The sequence below is a fragment of the Amblyraja radiata genome, chromosome 13, assembly GCF_010909765.2.
Source record: "Amblyraja radiata isolate CabotCenter1 chromosome 13, sAmbRad1.1.pri, whole genome shotgun sequence".
In the NCBI taxonomy this organism is placed as follows: Eukaryota; Metazoa; Chordata; class Chondrichthyes; order Rajiformes; family Rajidae; genus Amblyraja; species Amblyraja radiata.
In genome coordinates, this window is record NC_045968.1 from 49,505,828 (window position 1) to 49,525,654 (window position 19,827).

At 38.4% G+C, this 19,827-nt stretch overlaps 1 protein-coding gene across 18 annotated transcripts in view; it reads left to right on the forward strand.

Annotated features, from left to right (window-relative positions):
* dlg1 (discs large MAGUK scaffold protein 1) overlaps positions 1 to 19,827 on the forward strand; it is a 356,942-nt gene that overhangs the window by 331,277 nt on the left and 5,838 nt on the right. For 6 of the 18 annotated variants that reach the window (XM_033032028.1, XM_033032029.1, XM_033032033.1 and 3 more), the window contains 5 exons: positions 9,371 to 9,412; positions 12,862 to 12,897; positions 15,548 to 15,598; positions 17,003 to 17,104; positions 19,244 to 19,416. In XM_033032028.1, the coding sequence (XP_032887919.1) occupies positions 9,371 to 9,412; positions 12,862 to 12,897; positions 15,548 to 15,598; positions 17,003 to 17,104; positions 19,244 to 19,416 (404 nt within the window). Of the gene's footprint in view, positions 1 to 96; positions 143 to 9,370; positions 9,413 to 12,861; positions 12,898 to 15,547; positions 15,599 to 17,002; positions 17,105 to 19,243; positions 19,417 to 19,827 lie in introns of all 18 variants that reach the window. The other 12 variants (XM_033032030.1, XM_033032031.1, XM_033032040.1 and 9 more) reach the window with 5 other exon arrangements.

Below are 19,827 nucleotides of genomic sequence, written 5' to 3' on the forward strand. Positions count from 1 at the left end.
TGGTAGTGGTCTTGTGATGTGTCACTGACAGATTTTTTTTTCTTCTGTGATTGTTCTTTTTTCTTTATTGCTTGCTGTCTGGGGACTACTCTACAGGAGATCCCCGGGTTAGGTGACGACGTTATGGGAACAAAAGGCCTGAGTAAGTGCCGGAAAATCCTCTCCATTCACATTAGCCTCCATCTATTTTCTAAGCTGGGTGTTGTATTGCTTTCTGTAGTGGTTTGTAAGGTTCTGCTGGCATGGGGGAGGTTCACGGTTATTGGTTTTCATGGTATTGGTTTTCACATCTTTGTTTTTACTTTTTTTAATCATGGCCGTGCAAAGTCAGGTTCACCACCCCTGGCCGCATTTCCTATGTCAACTTTATAGATAAAGCAGGCATTTCTTCAATTTGTTAACATTGAATATAGGTAAAATAATTCCCTTGCATAAAACTATATAAACGACACCTGAAGTTTCTTACAATTGTTTTCAACTGTCCTCTGCCATTTGCATGCCTCTGTACATAAACTTGCCGATTTGTATTCCAAAGTAACCAAAATATCAATGCTTGGCTCAGTGCATGATCAAGTTTTAAATGTTGACATAGGAAAACGCTGGAGGACATTTTTTTTAATGTATTATGAAATCCGTGTGATCTGCATACTGTGAGCTGGAGGAAATAAATTATTTTAATAATCCTTAAACTACGTGTGACTTCATAGAAATAGAAATCATAAAAAAGTTATTTCCCTTTGTTCAATTCGCTGCAACAAAGTAAGCTCTCTTGTTTTACAGTTCATTATTTTCCCCCATTGTATTATGGATCGGCGATGAGCTTGCTGCTGTGATTGTCTGTTAGCTATAGAGTTTACTAAAGACATTAAGAGATTACACCTGAATCCTCATCCTCTGTCTCAGTTTACTGTCTATGATACCTTGTGTTTTTGTACATTTCATGAAACTAATTAATGAAACAAAATCCTGATTCATTCAATTGGAAAGGTACAAATATCCTTAAATATATGAGAAACTGAAGCTAAACAGCAAAGTTCTGTCCATGAGGATCATTGGAATCCCCACAGCTATAAACTTCAGTGAAAGACCTATTGTTGTGTCTGAAAATCACTTTGGGGTTACACACGCTGTGTCAGAACAAGCAAACTTCTCTCAACCACAAGTTTTTTTTCAATCTTTCAATCTGATTTAAAAATGATAAATATGCCTATTTAATTGTTGCTTGCTTGATGGGATAATATTATTTTTAACAATTTTCTTGGCTTTCTGATAGGGGTTCATGGTCTGGTCACTGTGTTAGAGGAGTCTGTACAGTACTGGGTATATGCATGTTTTAAAATATCGGGTTATTTTAGATTATTAGAACTTTAATTGCAAGCATAATTAATTGTACTAAGTACTGGAGGTAGTGGAATGAGGTCATAGTTGATGAATTAAAATTAATGTTTTGTTTGAGAGTTAGGTACTTCCATCATGCCTTTGTCACCCTGAAATCAGATTTACAGGGCAAATTTTTCTACAAATCTCTTTATCATCTTGGAAGTTCAATCTATTTGCTAGCCTAATGAGAAATGAACTGACTTAGTTATCAGTTAGTAGTTCATTACCTGCTGTAGTCTGCAAGAATTTAACAAACAATTCAACCTTGCTGTAAATGCTGATAAATGAAAATTTTATTTGGTATCTGAAAGTGCTTTTGAAAGAAAACTCTAAAACATGGACAGCCAATACAATCATTCAATGCTGCCAACTAACTAGTGAAAACATGGCAGATTTTGTGTAGTTGAATTGCACTGATCAAGAAGTCAGCTTGGACAAAGGGTTTTGCTTGCATATCTGCTACCCACTGTCCCTTGCTGAAAAGTGCCCAAACATGACGTTGGGGTAGATTTGTGGGAGGTAATATGGGATTGTGGATCTTGTTTGGCTTTCCTCCCACCCCTTCTTATAATGTAAATAAAGAGTTAACATGAAAAAAAAATGCCTGTAGGGGCTGTCCCACTGCGGCGTTCTAATCCGCCAGTTCTGGTGAGTTTACCCTCGACTCATACTCGCAGCATGGTCGACACGAGGTCCTACGAGGTCTTTGTAACTCTCCTTCATGCTCGAGTGTAGTCCCCACGTACTCGAGGCCTCAGCTAGGTCGCGGCGTATTTTTCAACATGTTGAAAAATGCCCGTGAGTAAAAAAAGGTCGCCATGGAAAAAATGGATACTTTTTTTACTCGTAGGTTTAGTCGAAGTAGGTCGTAGAAGGTCGGCATGTTATTCATAGGTAATCGAGGGTAGTCGAAGGTAGTCGTAGATAGTCTTCAACATAGTCGAAGGGAGGTCATAGGAGATCGAAGGAGGTCGTCTTCACTCTGCACTATTCGGTGTCCAATTTTCCCGAAGCTAGTCGAAGCTAATCTTCAACATACTCAAAGGAGGTCGAAGGAGGTCTTCTACATAGTCGAAGGAGGTCTTCAACATGACATTTTTTCAAACTCTCCTAAACTCTTCTAAACTCGCCAATTAGGTCGCCGCAGTGGGACAGCCCCTTGAGTAATGCATGCAACCTTGAACCAGTAGCTACTTTATACCTGTTCTTTGAGAAAAATGACGATGATGAAATAAAACTCTGGATGGGTGGTGAGGAGGGGTAATTTCCGAATGTTCTTCATATTCTGTTCATCTTTCACTTCTGTTCAGTTTGTTTTAAAAAATCAGTTAGTATAATTTATCTCTTTTTGTGCATATCATTGCACTTCCAAAATGGGAACAATAGAGATCAGCATGGTATAATTAAGAATATGGGAGCAATGCAGGAACGGAGTAAAAAAGACTGATTTAGAATGCATATGAGCAGTATAAATGCAATACAACTCAATTTAGAAACTTGGCAGTTTGGATGGGAATTGGTGCTTTTAACTGCCTTTTTTCAGGCTCTGGATATAGATGGCAAGGTCACATTTATTTCCCTAATTACCACTGAGTTGGTGGTGATGGGCTGCAGTCCTTAACCGGGTGCTGCCACTGTGGCATTGGGAAGGGATTCCAGGATTTGGGCCCATAGGTGATCAGGGAACGTTGAAGTGTTTCCCAGTCTGGATGCTGGGAATCTTGGTGAGGTTTGTGCAGGTGCCAGTGCTCCCATCTGCCCAAAGCTCTGGTTGTTTATGGTTTGCAAAAAAACATGGGTTTGGGGTTGCTGTTGGAGGTAAGTAACTAGGATGCATTTTATAGATGGTACACACTGAAGTCCTGCGACATCAGGTGGTAGCAGAATGCATGGCCTGGCAGTCAGATGGGCTGCATTTTGCTGCATGGTGCCAGGCTACTTAGGCAGCTGGAGTGTATTTGTGGCACTCTTTATTTGTGCCACGTAGAAAGGCTTTGAATATCAGGTGGTGAGTGCAGAATATCTGGCCTCTGACTTGCAGCTCGAGTGCTTAAATGACAGGCAGAATTGAGCTTCTAGCTAATGTTGACACTAGGGATCAGTAGTGGTGATGCTATTGAATTGTATTGTATTATTGTATTGTATTATTGAACATCAAGGGTAGACTCTATTATTGCAGGTAATAATTGTCACGCCCGTTTATAGCAATGAGGTAAATTGCCTGATTACTTTATTTGCCGAAAAGTTGTCAATACATCTTTCCTCTGATCTAATATTTGAAGGAAGGCCATTGAAATAATGTCCCATGGCTGGCATGACCAACCTTAAAGTACCACAACTATCTTCCTTTGTGAGATACCGGACACACAAAACATTGGAGTATTTTCCTCTTCGTGCCCATTGAACTGGTTTTTTTTTTGTCACTCTTGAATACTACCTTGATGTCAAAGTCGATCAGTGTCCCTTTACTTCTGAAATCTGGGTCTTTGCACCAAGACTGTGACAAGGTCTCAACCCAAGTTGTTCTAGCAAATGGACACCAAGGAAAGTGCTAGAGGAACTCACCTGGTCAGCAGCATCTGTAGAGGTAGTAGACAATTCCCTTCAGACATTGATTGATAGATACAGTATTGAAACAGGCCCTTCAGCCCACTGGGTTCACGTTCACATTAGTTCTGTGTTTATCCCTCTTCCGCACACGGGGGGCAATTTACAGTGGCCAATTCACCCGCACGCCCATACATGGAATGGAATGCTATTTATTGTCATTCAAACCTAGGTTTGAACGAAATCATCTTTAGGATGTGCGAGGAATACCGGAGCACAGGTACAGGCCCTGCAATGTCTGTGCCAACCAAGATGCTAACACCAACTCCTAATTGCCCACCTATAATCCATATCCCTCCATTCTCTGCATATCTATGTGCCTGTCCAAAAGTCTCTTCAATGGTACTATCTTTCCTGCCGAACAGGACTTGTGCAGTAAATGGTAGGAACTGGGGGTGTAGTAGAAAAGAGAAACAGGTACAGAGTTCCATGAATGCCGTGACACAAAAGATCAAAGGATACAGTTTTTCCAAACAAAGCTGAAATGGGTAGACAGGCATTTGGCACATTTGACTCTGTTGGTCAGTGTATTGAGTACAGGAGTTGTGATTTTACAGCTGTACAATACGTGAATGAGTCACATTTGGGTTCCTGTGTGCAGTTCTAGTCATCTGCTATGGGAAGGATGCAAGAGATATTTACAAGGATGTTACTGAGTGTGGAAGGTTTGAGTTGATTGAACAGGCTGGATAGGTTACGACTTTTTTCCCTGGAGAGTAGGAGGTTGAGAGATTTATAAAGGCCATGAGGGCCGTAGGAAGGTGAATAATCATAGTCTTTTCCCCGAGCTAAGAAGAACCTAAAACCAGAGGCCATATGTTTACGGTAAGAGGAGAAAGATATAAAAGGGACCTGAAGGTTATCGTTTTCTGCAGTAAGTGGTGCGTATATGGAACAAGATATCGGAGAAAATAGTAGGGCTGGTCCGATTATGGCATTTAAAATGCACTTGCACAGCTATATAAATAGGGAAAGTGAGGAGGCAAGGACTGGGCGCATGCAATTAGGGCTAGCACTCTTAGGCACCTTGTTTGGCATGGATGGGTGGGGCACGAGGGCTGGTTACTGTGCTGTATAGTTAGAGGAAAGGGAGCGATACAAAGTACAGTATATAGTTCCCAACATTATAGCACGCCAGTTCCATAGATAAAATCCAATGTCCGCAATGGGGTAGTGGTAAATTGGACAGTACCCGAGCTTATGAAAGGACTGTTCAGAAACCTGATAATGGGGAAGAAGCTGTTCCTGATTCCTGCTTTCAAGCCTCTGGACCTTCTGTCTGATGGGAGCAAGCAGTAGAAGGAATGGCTGGGATATCATGTGGAGTGAGCCAAATTAGCTGAATATTAACTTGTTTTGTTTCTTTATTCACTTGTTGTGCTGGAAGTATTGTTGGCAAAGCCACTATTTATATGTAACCTCAACTTTCCCTGAATAGAGTGGCAAGCCAGTCCACTTTGGTGAACAATGTATCTACATTACTATAGGTCTGGTGTCACATGTAGGCCAGACCAGGTGAGGATGGCTAATAGTGGTCATCTTTTTGAAAACTACCTGTCATTAGTTTACTTATTTGAATATAAATTCCACAGGTGTCAAAGTGGGATTTGAACTTGTTAGTCCAGAGCTCTGCACAGCCACTGCACCACCACTGCATTCCCTAATAATCTAGGAGCTGAGATGCACCATCTTTAATTGCCTCCAGCAGTGATCCTGCTGTCTGTAGAAACTACTAAAATATGTGTCTATTGTACAGCTTAATGACTACCCATTAATAACCTACCGAGGCATTAATTTATAGCATAAATGATGTTTGAAGTTTTAAAACATCCAAAGTGATATCCAGCAATTTTGCTGAGCCAATGCTGAAATGTTTTCAGCAACTTGCTCACTTGAATCGATTTTGTCGGTTGTCATGGTTTAACTACCCACTCCAATTTATACTGAACAATTCTAGGAAAACTGCATAAATCTGAAAATAGACAATAGACAATAGGTGCAGGAGTAGGCCATTCGGCCCTTTGAGCCAGCATTGTGATCATGGCTGATCATCCCCTATCAGTACCCCGTTCCTGCCTTCTCCCCATATCCCCTGGCTCCGCTATCTTTAAGAGCCCTATCTAGCTCTCTCTTGAAAGTATCCAGAGAACCGGCCTCCACCGCCCTCTGAGGCAGAGAATTATACAGACACAGACTCACAACTCTTTGTGAGAAATAGTGTTTCCTCGTCTCCGTTCTAAATGGCTTACCCCTTATTCTTAAACAGTGGCCCCTGGTTCTGGACTCCCCCAACATCGAGAACATGTTTCCTGCCTCTAGCGTGTCCAAACCCTTAATAATCTTATATGTTTCAATAAGATCCCCTCTCATCCTTCTAAACTCCAGAGTATACAAGCCCAGCTGCTCCATTCTCTCAGCATAGGACAGTCCCACCATCCCGGGAATTAACTTTGTAAACCTACGCTGCACTCCCTCAATAGCAAGAATGTCCTTCCTCAAATTAGGGGATCAAAACTGCACACAATACTCCAGGTGTGGTCTCACTAGAACTCTGTACAACTGCAAAAAAGTTCAGAATGTTGATGCCAGACGAGCAGATTTTCTGGTGAGTGTTATTTCCATTTAATACATCAAAATGCTTTTAATCCCTTTTTTTCACTTATTACACAATAGTATAATACGTTTTCAGGCAAAACTGGTCAGTTGACAAGGAGCGCAGGAAGAGGGGCTCCAGTGAGTTTCAAGGATATATGGGGAAAAGAACCAAGTAAGTTTAAAGGGAGCAAAGGAAACCGGGCCCTGGTGAGTTTGAAAGGAATGCCTGAAATATAGTCCCTGTCAGCCAGATACCATACTCAACAGATTCAACAATTTCTCAATGATCATACTGATCATCTCAGATTACCTACTGTAATTACAACTTTGCTGGTGAAATGTTTCACAAAATATAATGTGGAATGCCCCTTTGCCCTCAGAAGTAACAATATTTTAAGCATAAACTTTAAGAGAAAAGTGGGGTGTATTTTAAGATCGTTTTTCCAGTCAAGGCTGAAGGGAGGAAACTGTTGGAGGAACTCAGCGAGGCAAGTTATGTCTCCATAAAATGAAGTGAATTTTGAAATGAATATTAGGCAAGTAATGGGAAATATTTGAAGCGTCAGATTTACAAAATTGTGGTTTATTTCTCAAAGTAGGTAAATCTTTAAAAATTATGAAATTGAAGTTAAAATTGGATTAATCTCTATGCAACATATCTGCCCCCTGTGTAGATTAGAATCCTAACCATTTATTGATGACGTAATACTCATGTGTTACTGTGGGAAGCTACCGATCATTATTCTCAATAACATGTGCAGCTGATAAACACTTTGCTTCCCAGTATGGAGTATATTCAGATGGTTAAATACTTGAAGGTAGACATAAAATGCTGGAGTAACTCAGCGGTATAGGCAGCATCTCTGGAGAGAAGGAATGGGTGACATTTCGGGTCGAGACCCTTCTTCAGATTGATATCAGGGGAGTGGGCGGGACAGAGATGCAATGTAGTCTGAGACAGTAAGACTGGTGGGAGAACTGGGAGGGGGGGGTGGAGAGGGAAGGAAAGCAAGGGCTATTTGAAGTTAGAGAAGTCAATGTTCATACCGCTGGGATTTCGGGTCTGGGTTACGAAGTGGTCATAGAATTTTGACTCTGGGTTAAGATGTTGTAGATATTTCAGGTCTGGGTTTGTTGATACGTAAACGGAAAAGTTAATTAAAACATTTTGTGACCAGCCCTTAGAGTGGTAAAATCTGAAGTCAAGCACTCATTTCTGTCATGATTATTGAAAATCGATGTGATGTTTTCTTTCCACCAAAAGTTACAATTCCTGGTAGAAAAGCAGAGAATGTTGACGTTCTGACAATTGCCCCGGCTCCTGTTATCAACCTCACTCAAGGCATTTCACTGATAATTTTCCCATTCCCCTGCAATGGTGCACTTCCAAATTAGTTAACAATCCAGATGTTGCTTTGTACTTAAAGTTGTCAATAATAAAGGACGGAACATGTTTTTTTCTCTATTTTCAACAATTTTGAGCACAGTGTTGACATTTAGTTTTTAATAAGGGTAAAATCTATGCTCTTCATCAACATGTACACAATATAAAATAAATTCAAAATTGGTAAATGCATAATTTGGTCACTTAACAATGACTTAAATGGGTTGAGTTCCAGTACCCACCTTGTCTATTTCCTACACAAACTACATTGTGGCATTGAAAACTGCTATCACTAACATTACCATTTGTCCCACTCAGACTATGTTCAATTCGTTTTGATGGTCAGAATATCGGTGTCATTCAAGGTTTTAATCAGATTCCTTTTGTAAATTTGCACAAATATCTCGAAGATAGGCTGCGTTCCATGGAGCATTGGTACATTATGGATCAGTAATACATCATGGAAAATGGGCATAACAATTTTGTGAGATCTTGGTGATAAATGAAATGTTTAAAATGAAATAATTTGGATATTTAACTATTATTTTTGTAAATGAAGTTCTGCTCACCTCTGTTTGATCAATATCCTCAGATTAACTCCAAGCAGACTGCGTGAGCATTGACCACATGTTTTACATGGGTTAGCTCCTAAAATCATACAGCTAGTCCCAAATGTAAAGACTGACAGAAATGTTGTGTGTCATAGACCCAGTTTCACAGCCAATTAATTTTTATTGTAATAAACAACTAATATGTATAAATATGTTATTTATGGTCTAAAATGTGCTTGGCATTATTAAATCTGAAATTATTAGTATGTATTTCAGAGAATGTTAAATGGTAAGGCTCAATATTGCACCATTGTCATTCAACACAAGGTCATTCAAATGATTGCACCTTAAGGATTTTTCTCCAAAATATTCATTGGTAGCCATTGTAATTTCCCAATTGTCTGCCTTCCTTCCACAACAATTGAACAGTATTACAATGCAAATGGTGTGATGCCTCTTTGGTGCATCTTCTCTTTAAGCTGGGTTAAGCGGTGTTCTTGAGTAGCTTGGTGGTATTGACTGGCTTGATTGAATAATGGCAATGCTCCTGCTCAGATGACATTGTATATTTGTGTGGGACCGTTACTCTGCCCTCTTTAGAATGTTCAGTTTAATACCCAGTGGTTTAAAGGTTTTAGGTTTGGGTTAAATATTTTGTTACGTTTGACTTTAGACTTGAGGTCAATTTTTCCAGTTCACAGTAATTACATCATCATCCAATGAAATTGTTAATGCATTTCACAATTCCATGTTATGATCTGCATTTTTGAAATGCAAATTTCTGCCAACCTTAATTTGTATTGCATTGTTACATTTGAATATGTTGCTCATATTTCCTTTATTATGATTTCAGAGCATGTAACCTCTAATGCCAGTGATAGTGAAAGTAGTTACCGTAAGTTTTTTTCTTGTTTGCTGTGTGTTTTCACCCTTTCGTTCCTAATCCTTGGCAGTGCTTTCAGTGGCACTGCCTAATAAGCTGCATGTTTTATAACCTAGCAAATAAAAAAAGTGATTCATATATGGCTTTTGTATATTACCATGCAGCATCTGAGTTGGTGATAAAACATACTATTTAGGCAAGTTCAGCTTGCTGAACTAAGACTAAAAATTAAGGCCATTTCATGCTCGGAAATACAATTTCTCTCTCTTGGGGGAAATTAACTGAATTCCATCTTGAAGCGGTGTTTTATTTTTTACAGTTAAGGATATGCATTAGCCTATTATAAATAGCAACTTTGATTTTGCGAAGATTATGACGCCAGTAATGTTCCAAAATGTTTCACCGGAGTATAAACAAACAACATTTGATTCCATGCTATATTCGGCAACATTCGCAGTGATTTTGAGGAGTGTCCTAAAAAAAGAAATAACATTGTGAATAGATTTAGGGAGGAAATGTTGGAGCTAGTACTTCAACCTGCCCACGTAGCATTAATAAGTTCCATCTACCACATTCTCCTCTTTGTAAGTAATGATGCTACATTCTCATATTCCTGTCATTCTCATTCTCATACATGTCATTGCCTGTGTTTCAGTTGCATATGAGTTATGTAATTTAAAAAAAATAAAAAATTATTAAACTTTATTTTGGACTCGAGGTCCAGACAAGGGACAACATTACACAAAATACATTGCATATAAAAACACCATAAAATACATATACAATTTTAGTATATCACTTATAAAAGCCATCATAAATTATATACAAAAACACAAAACATGATTTAAAATCCAGAAAATCCAGATCAGTGTCCTACATAACGAGACAGCGATACCAGTGTCTCCACAACTGGGATTTGTAGCGTGTAGTGCTAAACCTTATGTTTGACATGGCCACAATAATTACATTTTTAGAGTCATTTATCCTGCAAATGAATTTATACATGTGATTTCTTAGGATGGCTTCTGAAGTACTGATTCCTGCAGCCACAAACATGTTACTATCACTACACCATCTAGGTTTCCTTAGCAGTCTTCTCATGGCATCATTATAGGCCACCTTTAGTTTCTGCAAATTTGTCTTTCCGTAGTTTGACCACAGGTGCGTAGTATAGAGTGGTGTGCAATATGCTCTAAACAGAGACATCTTCACCATAACTGTACACGCACCAAATTTACGCAAGAGAATATTCGCCTGTACATACAGCATATCTCGTTGCCTATCAATATCCTCATCATCTGTCATTTGTTCTGTTATAAAATGCCCAAGATATTTTACCTTATTACAGACACTAAGATTATTGTCAGACAATTTTAAATCATGAAATTTTAGACATTTATCCTCTTTGGTTCTACAGATCATAACAGCACTCATACAAGCATTATATTTAATATCATGTTCCACATCATACACAGAACATATAGTAAAGAGCTGCTGAAGACCAGCGCTAGATGCATTAAAGACCACAAGATCATCTGCATACAGAATATGGTTCACTAAAATATTACCAATCATGCACCCAGTATTAAAGGCTTTCAACTTGAACAGATCATTAATATAAAGATTAATAAGGACTGGGGACAAAATTTCCCCTTGTCTAACACCATTGCTAACCCCAAATGGGGCTGAGACCCTATTGCCCCATTTTATTGCATAGCCTGGTGGGCATACCAGTGAGCCAGAATTCTCACAATGTATTTAGACACCCCTCTTTGACTCAATTTAACTAACAACTTTCTATGATTAACACGATCAAAGGCTTTGGAAGCATCAATAAAGCACATAAGAATTGAAGTGTTTTTTGCCACTATATTTGTTTACAATCTCTGTAAGTTCTGTTCAGAGTGGCTTGTCATCCTTTGGTAATATTTTAAAAGGTTTATGTTCATATATTTTAGGGTGTGTCTTTTTCACCCAGGTTGGTCTGCAGTTATTTGCCTATATTTGAGGTTCTTTAATCATTTTTTTTAAACTTAAATTGACTTGTGATAGAGTTGGTCGACCAAAAAATTGTATTGCTAAAAAAATAATTATTGCTGTCTTGTTCAATGTAGAAGTTTTCCAGCTGGAGAAGTTCTTTTCTGGTACAGAAGATAGACACAAAATGCTGGAATAGCTCAACGGGACAGGCAGCATCTCTGAAGAGAAGAAATGGGTGACGTTTTGGGTCGAGACCCTTGAAGTCTCGACCTGAAACATCACCCATTCCCTCTCTCCAGAGATGCTGCCTGTCCCGTTGAGCTACTCCAGCTTTTTGTGTCTATCTTTGGTTTAAACCAGCATCTGCAGTTCCTCTTACACTTTTCTGGTACAGATTCTTTACTGGTACAGATTAAGATTTGCATAGCTTTGGTTTTCTTTCCTTGGCCAAGTTTATTTTTATTATGTCCTCCACCCCTTCACTGACCACTTGATTGTGTTAAATATCCTGGAAAGATCAAGAATGTAGGTCATTATTCAGTATCCTGGTGCTAAGAAAGAATGTAGAGTGGTTTGAATACAAAATTATCATAGAACGAAATTGCATAGCACATCATTCCTGAAACTTAGGAAAAAAATCATGTCAAACCTTAGGTCTGCTTTAGAAATAGTATTGATAAGGTGTGGCTGGTTGAATCAGAGAGATTAGGTGATGTTGAAGGAACAAACATATTACTGACAAAATGTGAATATCAGTGCAGGTTAAAGTAATCCAGTGAATTAATGAGCATCTGCTTAGCTACATCAGAGCCAAATGAGGTTGTATTTCCTTATGGGCCACCCTTTCAGAGGGATTAGAATCAATGCATTTGAAGGTTATCTCATTGAAAGCACATTGACTTGTAAAACATGATTAATAAAACCAGATAGGACAAAATTCGCAGGGTACTAGACACAAATCAAAGATGGCACGATATCTGTTTATATCTGTTTAAATTTAATTAAAAACTCATCTTCAAGGTACTTCGTGCACTGACATCAATTTAAATTGGAACCAAGTTTTATTGAAAAGATACTACCTAGCCCACTGGGAAAATAAGTTAAGTTGATGCATGCATAACTACTTGATATTTGAATTCTGGTTTCACCAGTCAGCGTGATTTCTTTCAACCATGGAATGCCAGCTAGGTTATATACTTTGTAATGTGTCTTGAGCAATTGGCATTCGCTGTCAGGTACTAGACATATATGAATTATTACTTTTTATTCATCTTTTATGGAGCACAGTTATTATTAAATGTGTAGAGACATTGAAGAAAGGGCAGCCAACACTGATGTTGTTATCACTGATCTAGTTCTGTGCGATGTGCTGCACAGATTGGTTAATGGAATCAACGGAATCTTCTTAATACTTTTCAAATTGTTATTTTGCAAATTTTACTTCTCCCCTTTTTCCTTCTGCCTTCCTCTGTTCATGACAGAAATAATGATTACAGATGAGTATGGTGAAACAAGAGGTTAATGTCAACCCCTTCTGTCTATGTATCTCAAGTTGCATTGTTTCTCATCAGTCCTGTGTTTGCATGAGTTTCCAACTCTCCATAGATTCATTGTCAAAAAGTGCATAAAACTGCATGAGATGCTTCACTTTTGGCCAATACCTCTGTCTGTATAATCAATTGTTCACAATTCCTCTTCTGCTTGAAAGCATTTAAAGTCGTACATTCACCTGGTTAATTATTTCTGAACCTACTAATTATTTCTGATTTCTAATTATTTCTGAACCTAATTATTTCTGAATTATTTTATATCACATGAACCTGTAGATAAAGCTTCCCCCCACCCCCCCCCCCCCCCCCCCGCACCTCTCCCACCACACAAATCAATCTTTTTTTTTGTTTTCCCCCTCCTCTGATCTTTTGCACAATGTATTGATCCTGATCCTGATCAATGCATTGATCCTAATGCATCCATTTCAATAAAAGGTGTAATAATGAAACATGCACAGAGATACTTCATCTTGTCAGTGTTGTTTTAGTGGAAGTGGCACTGAACATGCTTGTCTCATTCAGTCTAACATTAATCGGCGAACACAATCTATACTTTATGACAGCTGCAATATAGACATTAACACGTCACAACCAGGAGATCAATCTGGAGTAACTACAATTAGTTACAATCTCTCTTGCTTTTGGAAAAGTAATTATTTGCTTATTCCTAAATCTTTTATGAAAGATTGTGAATGTACTACTTTAATTGAATATATAACTGCTAAAGCTCTTCACCTGCCATTTTAAGATGGTCACCTAAATGTGAAGTGAACATACAAAAACTGTCATGACAGATGGACCTCTTCCTAAAACGAAATTTCTTCAGGTAAATTATGATGTCTTTTTTTCTTGTTTAGACACTTTATCCTGCCAAGCGCTTTGAGCTGGCCAAGTAAAAGAACAGGCAAATTTTGGAAGGGGTCTCTTGGGGCATTATGATGAAACGATGTTTCACCGTGGGAGAGGGGGGAGAAAACAAGTAAAAATTCCTCTTGCGTGAGGAAGCCATATTAGCCCTGATAATTCTGAAGTTTCTACATTTTGTCAGAAGTAACTTGCATCTCATTCAAAAAAGGGTTTGAATGTTCTCTTGAAGGGGTTCAGATAATTGGCATCCGTTACAAAAGCCGATGGCCTTTTCCAAAGGTCCGCCACTCTTAGAAATGAAAAATCTACTTGCATCTAAACAGGGTTTGGCCTTGCACACCTTAAATTGTGATCACTCTGTTCTCCATCAGCTATATAATTAGAGTAAACTGTCAACTCAAAGATGACCATTTATATTAATCTTTGTAAAGTATAATCAGATCAGATAATCACGATAATGTAAAAATAATATATCCCAGATGTACATTTCACCTGATAACTAATATCTAATATTATCGTTTGAGTTTAAAATGAAAATGTGTTCCTTTTTAATGAAAATTACTCTAGGTTAGGAGGAGTTGGGTGTTTAGTGGCAGTTGAAGTGTTCATTTGAATTGCAATAAGCATCCATTCTGAGCAAGGACTTGCTTTAAGTGTCTGACAGTCATTAATGTTGCTGATGTGCAACTGCCCAGTACTGTGGCATGAATAATTTTCCAATGCATTTAAATTATACTTTTGTGCCTTTCAGTGTTGTTACAATGTCAGAAATATAGGGGAGTAAACCATTTAGACTTCCGTGTCTGTGCTTCACCACAAGCTTAATTCTGCTTTCCTTGCATACAATTAATGTCACTAATTTTTCAAGGAACATGTAACAGGCTTTGCAATTTTGAATTACCTTTTGAATCTAATCATATTCAATTTGACATTCTACTTGGATAAAACATTCTCCAAGCTAACTAATAAAGGACATTCACCACCATTCTGTCACTAAAGTTATTAGTAGATTTATAGGCCATATTTCTTCATGTATTCAATGTAATTATTTAATGTAATCAATATTAATCACTTGAAAGTTAAACCTAGAGGGTTGAATCAGTTCCTTGGATCAGAAACCTGGATTTCAGAAGAGCAATTTGTTTTTCAATATATTAAGCCATTTCCTGTTCCTGCAATCTCAAGTCCTGGATTCATGTTTCATAGGACAGATTGCTAGTGAATGTTAATTTTATACATCCAATTACTCTAAAACTGCATATTAGTCATATTTGTGACTGCAAACGTTTTCAATTTTAATGCAGATTGCATATTTTTGAAAGTTGTCCTTTATAAAACTTATAATACAGTGCAGATACTTTTTTTAAAAATTGAACTTAAAAAAAACAAAACACTATAGTATTCATGAACTTCAACATTGCTTTTACAATTTTAAATGTTGATGGCTGAGTATGTAACAGGCCCAGCAATATACTTGCTGAGTATTTACAGCATTTTCTTGTTTTTAACATAAATAGAATTGTTCATGCTGTGTATGACAGCATTTAAGACTCAGATTAGAAACATCAGGTTCTAACATCAAACCTTACATCTGTGAAGGAGAATGCTCTGCTGATCTTCCCTCCTGCCTCTTTTCCCCAACCTCCTGCTTCAGCTTCAATATTTGTCTCATACTTTTGATAGACTTGTGTTTTTGTAACATGATTTTGTACAGTAAAATTGTGCATCTACATATTGTCTTTTGGGACAGGTGGCCAGGAAGATTACGTCCTCTCCTACGAACCAGTTGGCCAACAGGAGGGTAAGTAGGAACTGGCACATGGGTGCAACGGCCCAGTAAAAAATTGAACAAATCTTGTCCCTCTTTTATGAATTTTTTAAAATTATATTCTCTTCAGCCCAAAACGTCAATTTTCCCCACACCCCATCTTTCTATCCACCACATCTAACTAACGCAGATGGTGTGAAGGCTGTGATCCACCATAGTATTAGTTATTGACAGGGAAGCGGAATGCTAGGCCAAGTTCAAATTACATCTGTCCTGCTCCAAACTTATGGCTTATGTTATGAAGAACTGCAATATAAACTCTTGCCCCACTGTTGAACAGCATATTGGCAGCAGTTTTTGGTCATGGTGGTTTGCATTGACAGCAAGCTAAAGCAGGAGTTTCAAACTTGCCATGTGCTTTATATGGAGACAAACTAGACATTTTTTTGGTTCTGCTCGATCAATATTTCCTCCAATCTAAGGCAGCGAATCACTCCTCTGTTAACTTCTCTTCAATTCATGATTCATCGTATGCAAATGTTGGGGTTATCTAAACGAAACTAGTCTAGTTAACCTAGACTAACTTCAAATTCTATATCTAGTTCATTATTGAGTCTACTGTGCTCTATCTCTACATTTACAGCCATCCTTCACCACCATTCTCGGGAAAATCCTTGTTACTTTGACGTAATGTTCTCCAATCCCCTCCTTTTCAGTCTCCCAAGCTCTGCATTTCTCAAATAAATCCTTCAGTCTACATCCTTGCCATATCCTATTCAATTACTTTCCCTTTCCAACCCCCATTCCATTTCCCCAATATGTTGTCCTCACAGTCATTCTTTTCACTGTAATTTTATTCCATCCTTTCGGTTTTCACCAGTACTCTATTCAAGTGGATTCCCTCATTTCTGAGTGTGGATACATTTTCTCCTCATTTTGTAAGGTTTACCCCTGTAGATTTCCAGGACTGGAACATATTTCAAACATTACCCTGGGATCTTTCCCCAGATCTCTTCAAGTTTCTTCTTACACTTTTCAAAGCTTTCCACTTTATACTCATCATTGCCTCCTTTACTCATCTCCCAATTCTGCACTCTCCTCCCTTTCTAATGTACTTTGAAGCAGGCTATAATTAAAAGTTAGTTCAGCATTAATGGGGAAAGGGTGTCTGCCATGCTGATAGGAGTTGGTTTAACTCCCCCATAACCAGAGTCAGAGATCTATGGGGATAGATAACAAAAGGTCTGATAATGTACAACAATTAATTATTTTCCATTCAAAACTAAAGTCATCTTAATAACTAGCAGGAGAGAAGGGAGTGTTGTTAAACTATGCACCTTCAAACTGATCTGACAAACCAGTAGTTACTGCTGTAGAAATGCACATGTAGCAACCCGTCTAAATCTGCCCAACTGAGTTTGTATTTTTGTTGCACAGTCCGATACTCTCGACCAGTTATCATCCTCGGACCCATGAAGGATCGAATTAACGATGATCTGATCTCAGAGTTTCCAGACAAGTTTGGATCATGTGTTCCACGTAAGTATTTTGTCAGTTAAGTTGTTCCTTACAATGGCTGTTGTCCACATGTGTCCACGCCTGGCATTCTGTGGCATAGGGTCTTGTGTATTTGGACATAGATGACCTTGACACCATCAAACGTTGTCACGGTTAACATGAGTTGCTAGACCTGTGCTTTTTCCACCCACCATCAGTTCTTTATATCAAGGGTTTCAGTTAGATCTTGGCCTTCAGATGCCTTGGGAGCAGGTTCCTCTTCCCTGCCCCACTCCCAGAGGCATACTGAAGCTTCCGATGCAGGAATACAGAGTGCTTATGCTCATCTATCTGCTGATAATACTCACCCAAGTAGTCCTGGTTCTTGAGGTTGAAAAGCAAAAAATCTCTGCAGGTACTGATTAAGATGACCATCAGGGTGGTCCGAGCACTGCAAACACCTCACTGCTCCTGTTGACGGGATCATCAAGTTGTTCCATTGTTCAAGACGGGCAGTTGGGACAACCAGTAAATTATAGCCTGGTGAGTCTTACACCAGCGTCAGCGAAATTATTGGATAGAATTTACACAGATCTGGAAAAGCATGGACCTGTTAGAAAAACAGCATTGCTTTGTGCATAGGAGGTCATATCTTGCAAACTAGATTGATGTTTTTGAGGAGGTGACAAAGATGATGGATGAGGGTAGAACAGTGGATGTTGTCCACGTGGACTTCAGTAATGAATTCAACAAGGTTGCTTATGGTAGCCTGATGGAGAAGATTAAAGCACATGGGATCCATGGCAACCTGGCAGATTGGATTCATTAAGGTAGTGTTAAAGGGGTTTTATTCAGACTGGAGGTCTGTGACCAGTGATATAGATGAAAATGTTGGTGGGCTGACTAGTAGGTTTGCAGATGACACAAAAATTGGTGGAGTTGTGAATAATGAAGAAGGTTGTCTAGAGTTGCTAATCAGAATCTTTTTTTCTCAGGATGGAAATGTGAGGACATAGATTTAAGTTGAGAGGGGTAACATTTAAAGTAGGTTTGTGAGGCGTTTTTTTACAGAGTGTCGAAGGTGCCTGAAACATGCTGGTGAAAGCAGATGCAATAACAACATTTAAGAGGTATTTTAAGCATGCACATGAACAGGCAAAAGATGGAGAGATATGGACCAAATGCTATTAGGTTAAATAGATATCATATTTCTGATGTCTGAAGAAGGGTGTCGAGCTGAAAAGTCACCCATTCCTTCTATCCAATGATGCCGCCTGTCCCGCTGAGTTACTCCAGTATTTTGTGTCTATCATATTTTACATGGTCACTGTGGGCTGAAGGGTCTGTTATTATGCCATGCTGTGCAATGATCTAAATAACTGATGTCCAACAGTAGATCCACAAGAGCTGGAATTTGGAGTAAAATGAAACTGCTGGAGGAATTCAGCGGGTTAAGCCGCATTTGTGAGAGGAAAGGAATTGTTAACATTTTGGGTCAAGACCCTGCCTCTTTATATACGGGCTCTCTTTAGACATCATCCCAGTCTTGATACAGGGTCTCGACACAAAACCTCGACAATTGCCTTTCTCCCCACACAGATACTGCTCGATCCATTGTTTCACCAGCATGTTGTGTTATTTAATTGCTAATTATGGCATAGTTCCTATCGCAGGCCAACATTTATTGCACAAAAATAGTTGTCCTGAGAGATTAGTGATGATGGTGGATCATCGCTTAAATCAAAATGGTTTTTAGTTTTGATGCAACTATACAGAAATCAAAGACATCACTGGTGATGGTCTACATAATATGCATATTTCAGACCCATAACATATTAACTCAATAGGTGGTTAATATATTTCCAATTACAGCTATTCCACTTCTAGTTTCATCCAGCCCAACCTGGTTACTGTTATGTTTTCTCTGCCTGCGGGATGTGGATGTAAATCAATAGTTCAGAAATGTTTGTAATTCAGTGTTGGGTATTAAATCGCAAGTGTGGCTCAGGCTAATTCTGACTTCAGGTGAGCTTTCTCCTGTATATTTTCACTTCTGTTTCTGATGTGAGGAGCTGATTCTGACACTGGGTTCAAAATTTCCACGTCTGGAATATTTTAAATTTTTGATTCAATTCAAGTAGAAGAAAGAAAGTGTGTAACGGCAATGTTTCACTTGTGTAGACACAACTAGACCAAAGCGGGATTATGAAGTTGATGGACGAGACTACCACTTTGTCACATCTAGAGAACAAATGGAAAAAGACATTCAAGATCACAAATTTATTGAAGCCGGACAGTACAACAATCATCTGTATGGAACCAGTGTGCAGTCTGTGAGAGAAGTGGCAGAAAAGGTAGCATATCCATAAGCACATCTTTTAACATAAAACTGTTGAGTGTTTAAATCAAGGTTGGTCTCATTTTACAACAAGTAGTTAATAAAAGCTTTATATTCAGCTCAACTCTGATGTCTCCTGGTAGTGTCAACATATTATTGTTATATTTTATATTCATTGCCTTTAAAGATAACTAGAACAAAATGTCGAAAATATTTCTAATCATACATGTTCACAACATGGAAAACCATGTTTACCAGCTAAGTTGTATCCTTTCCTTGCTCGTCTAACAAGTTGATCGCTTTTATTTGTAATTGCTGACAATGTGATATTCATTCTAATTGTATACTTTTAGCTAAATTAAAGTTTAAAAAAAGACCAAAGACCCCATTGATATAAACAAATTAGAAGACAGAAACATAGCATTTA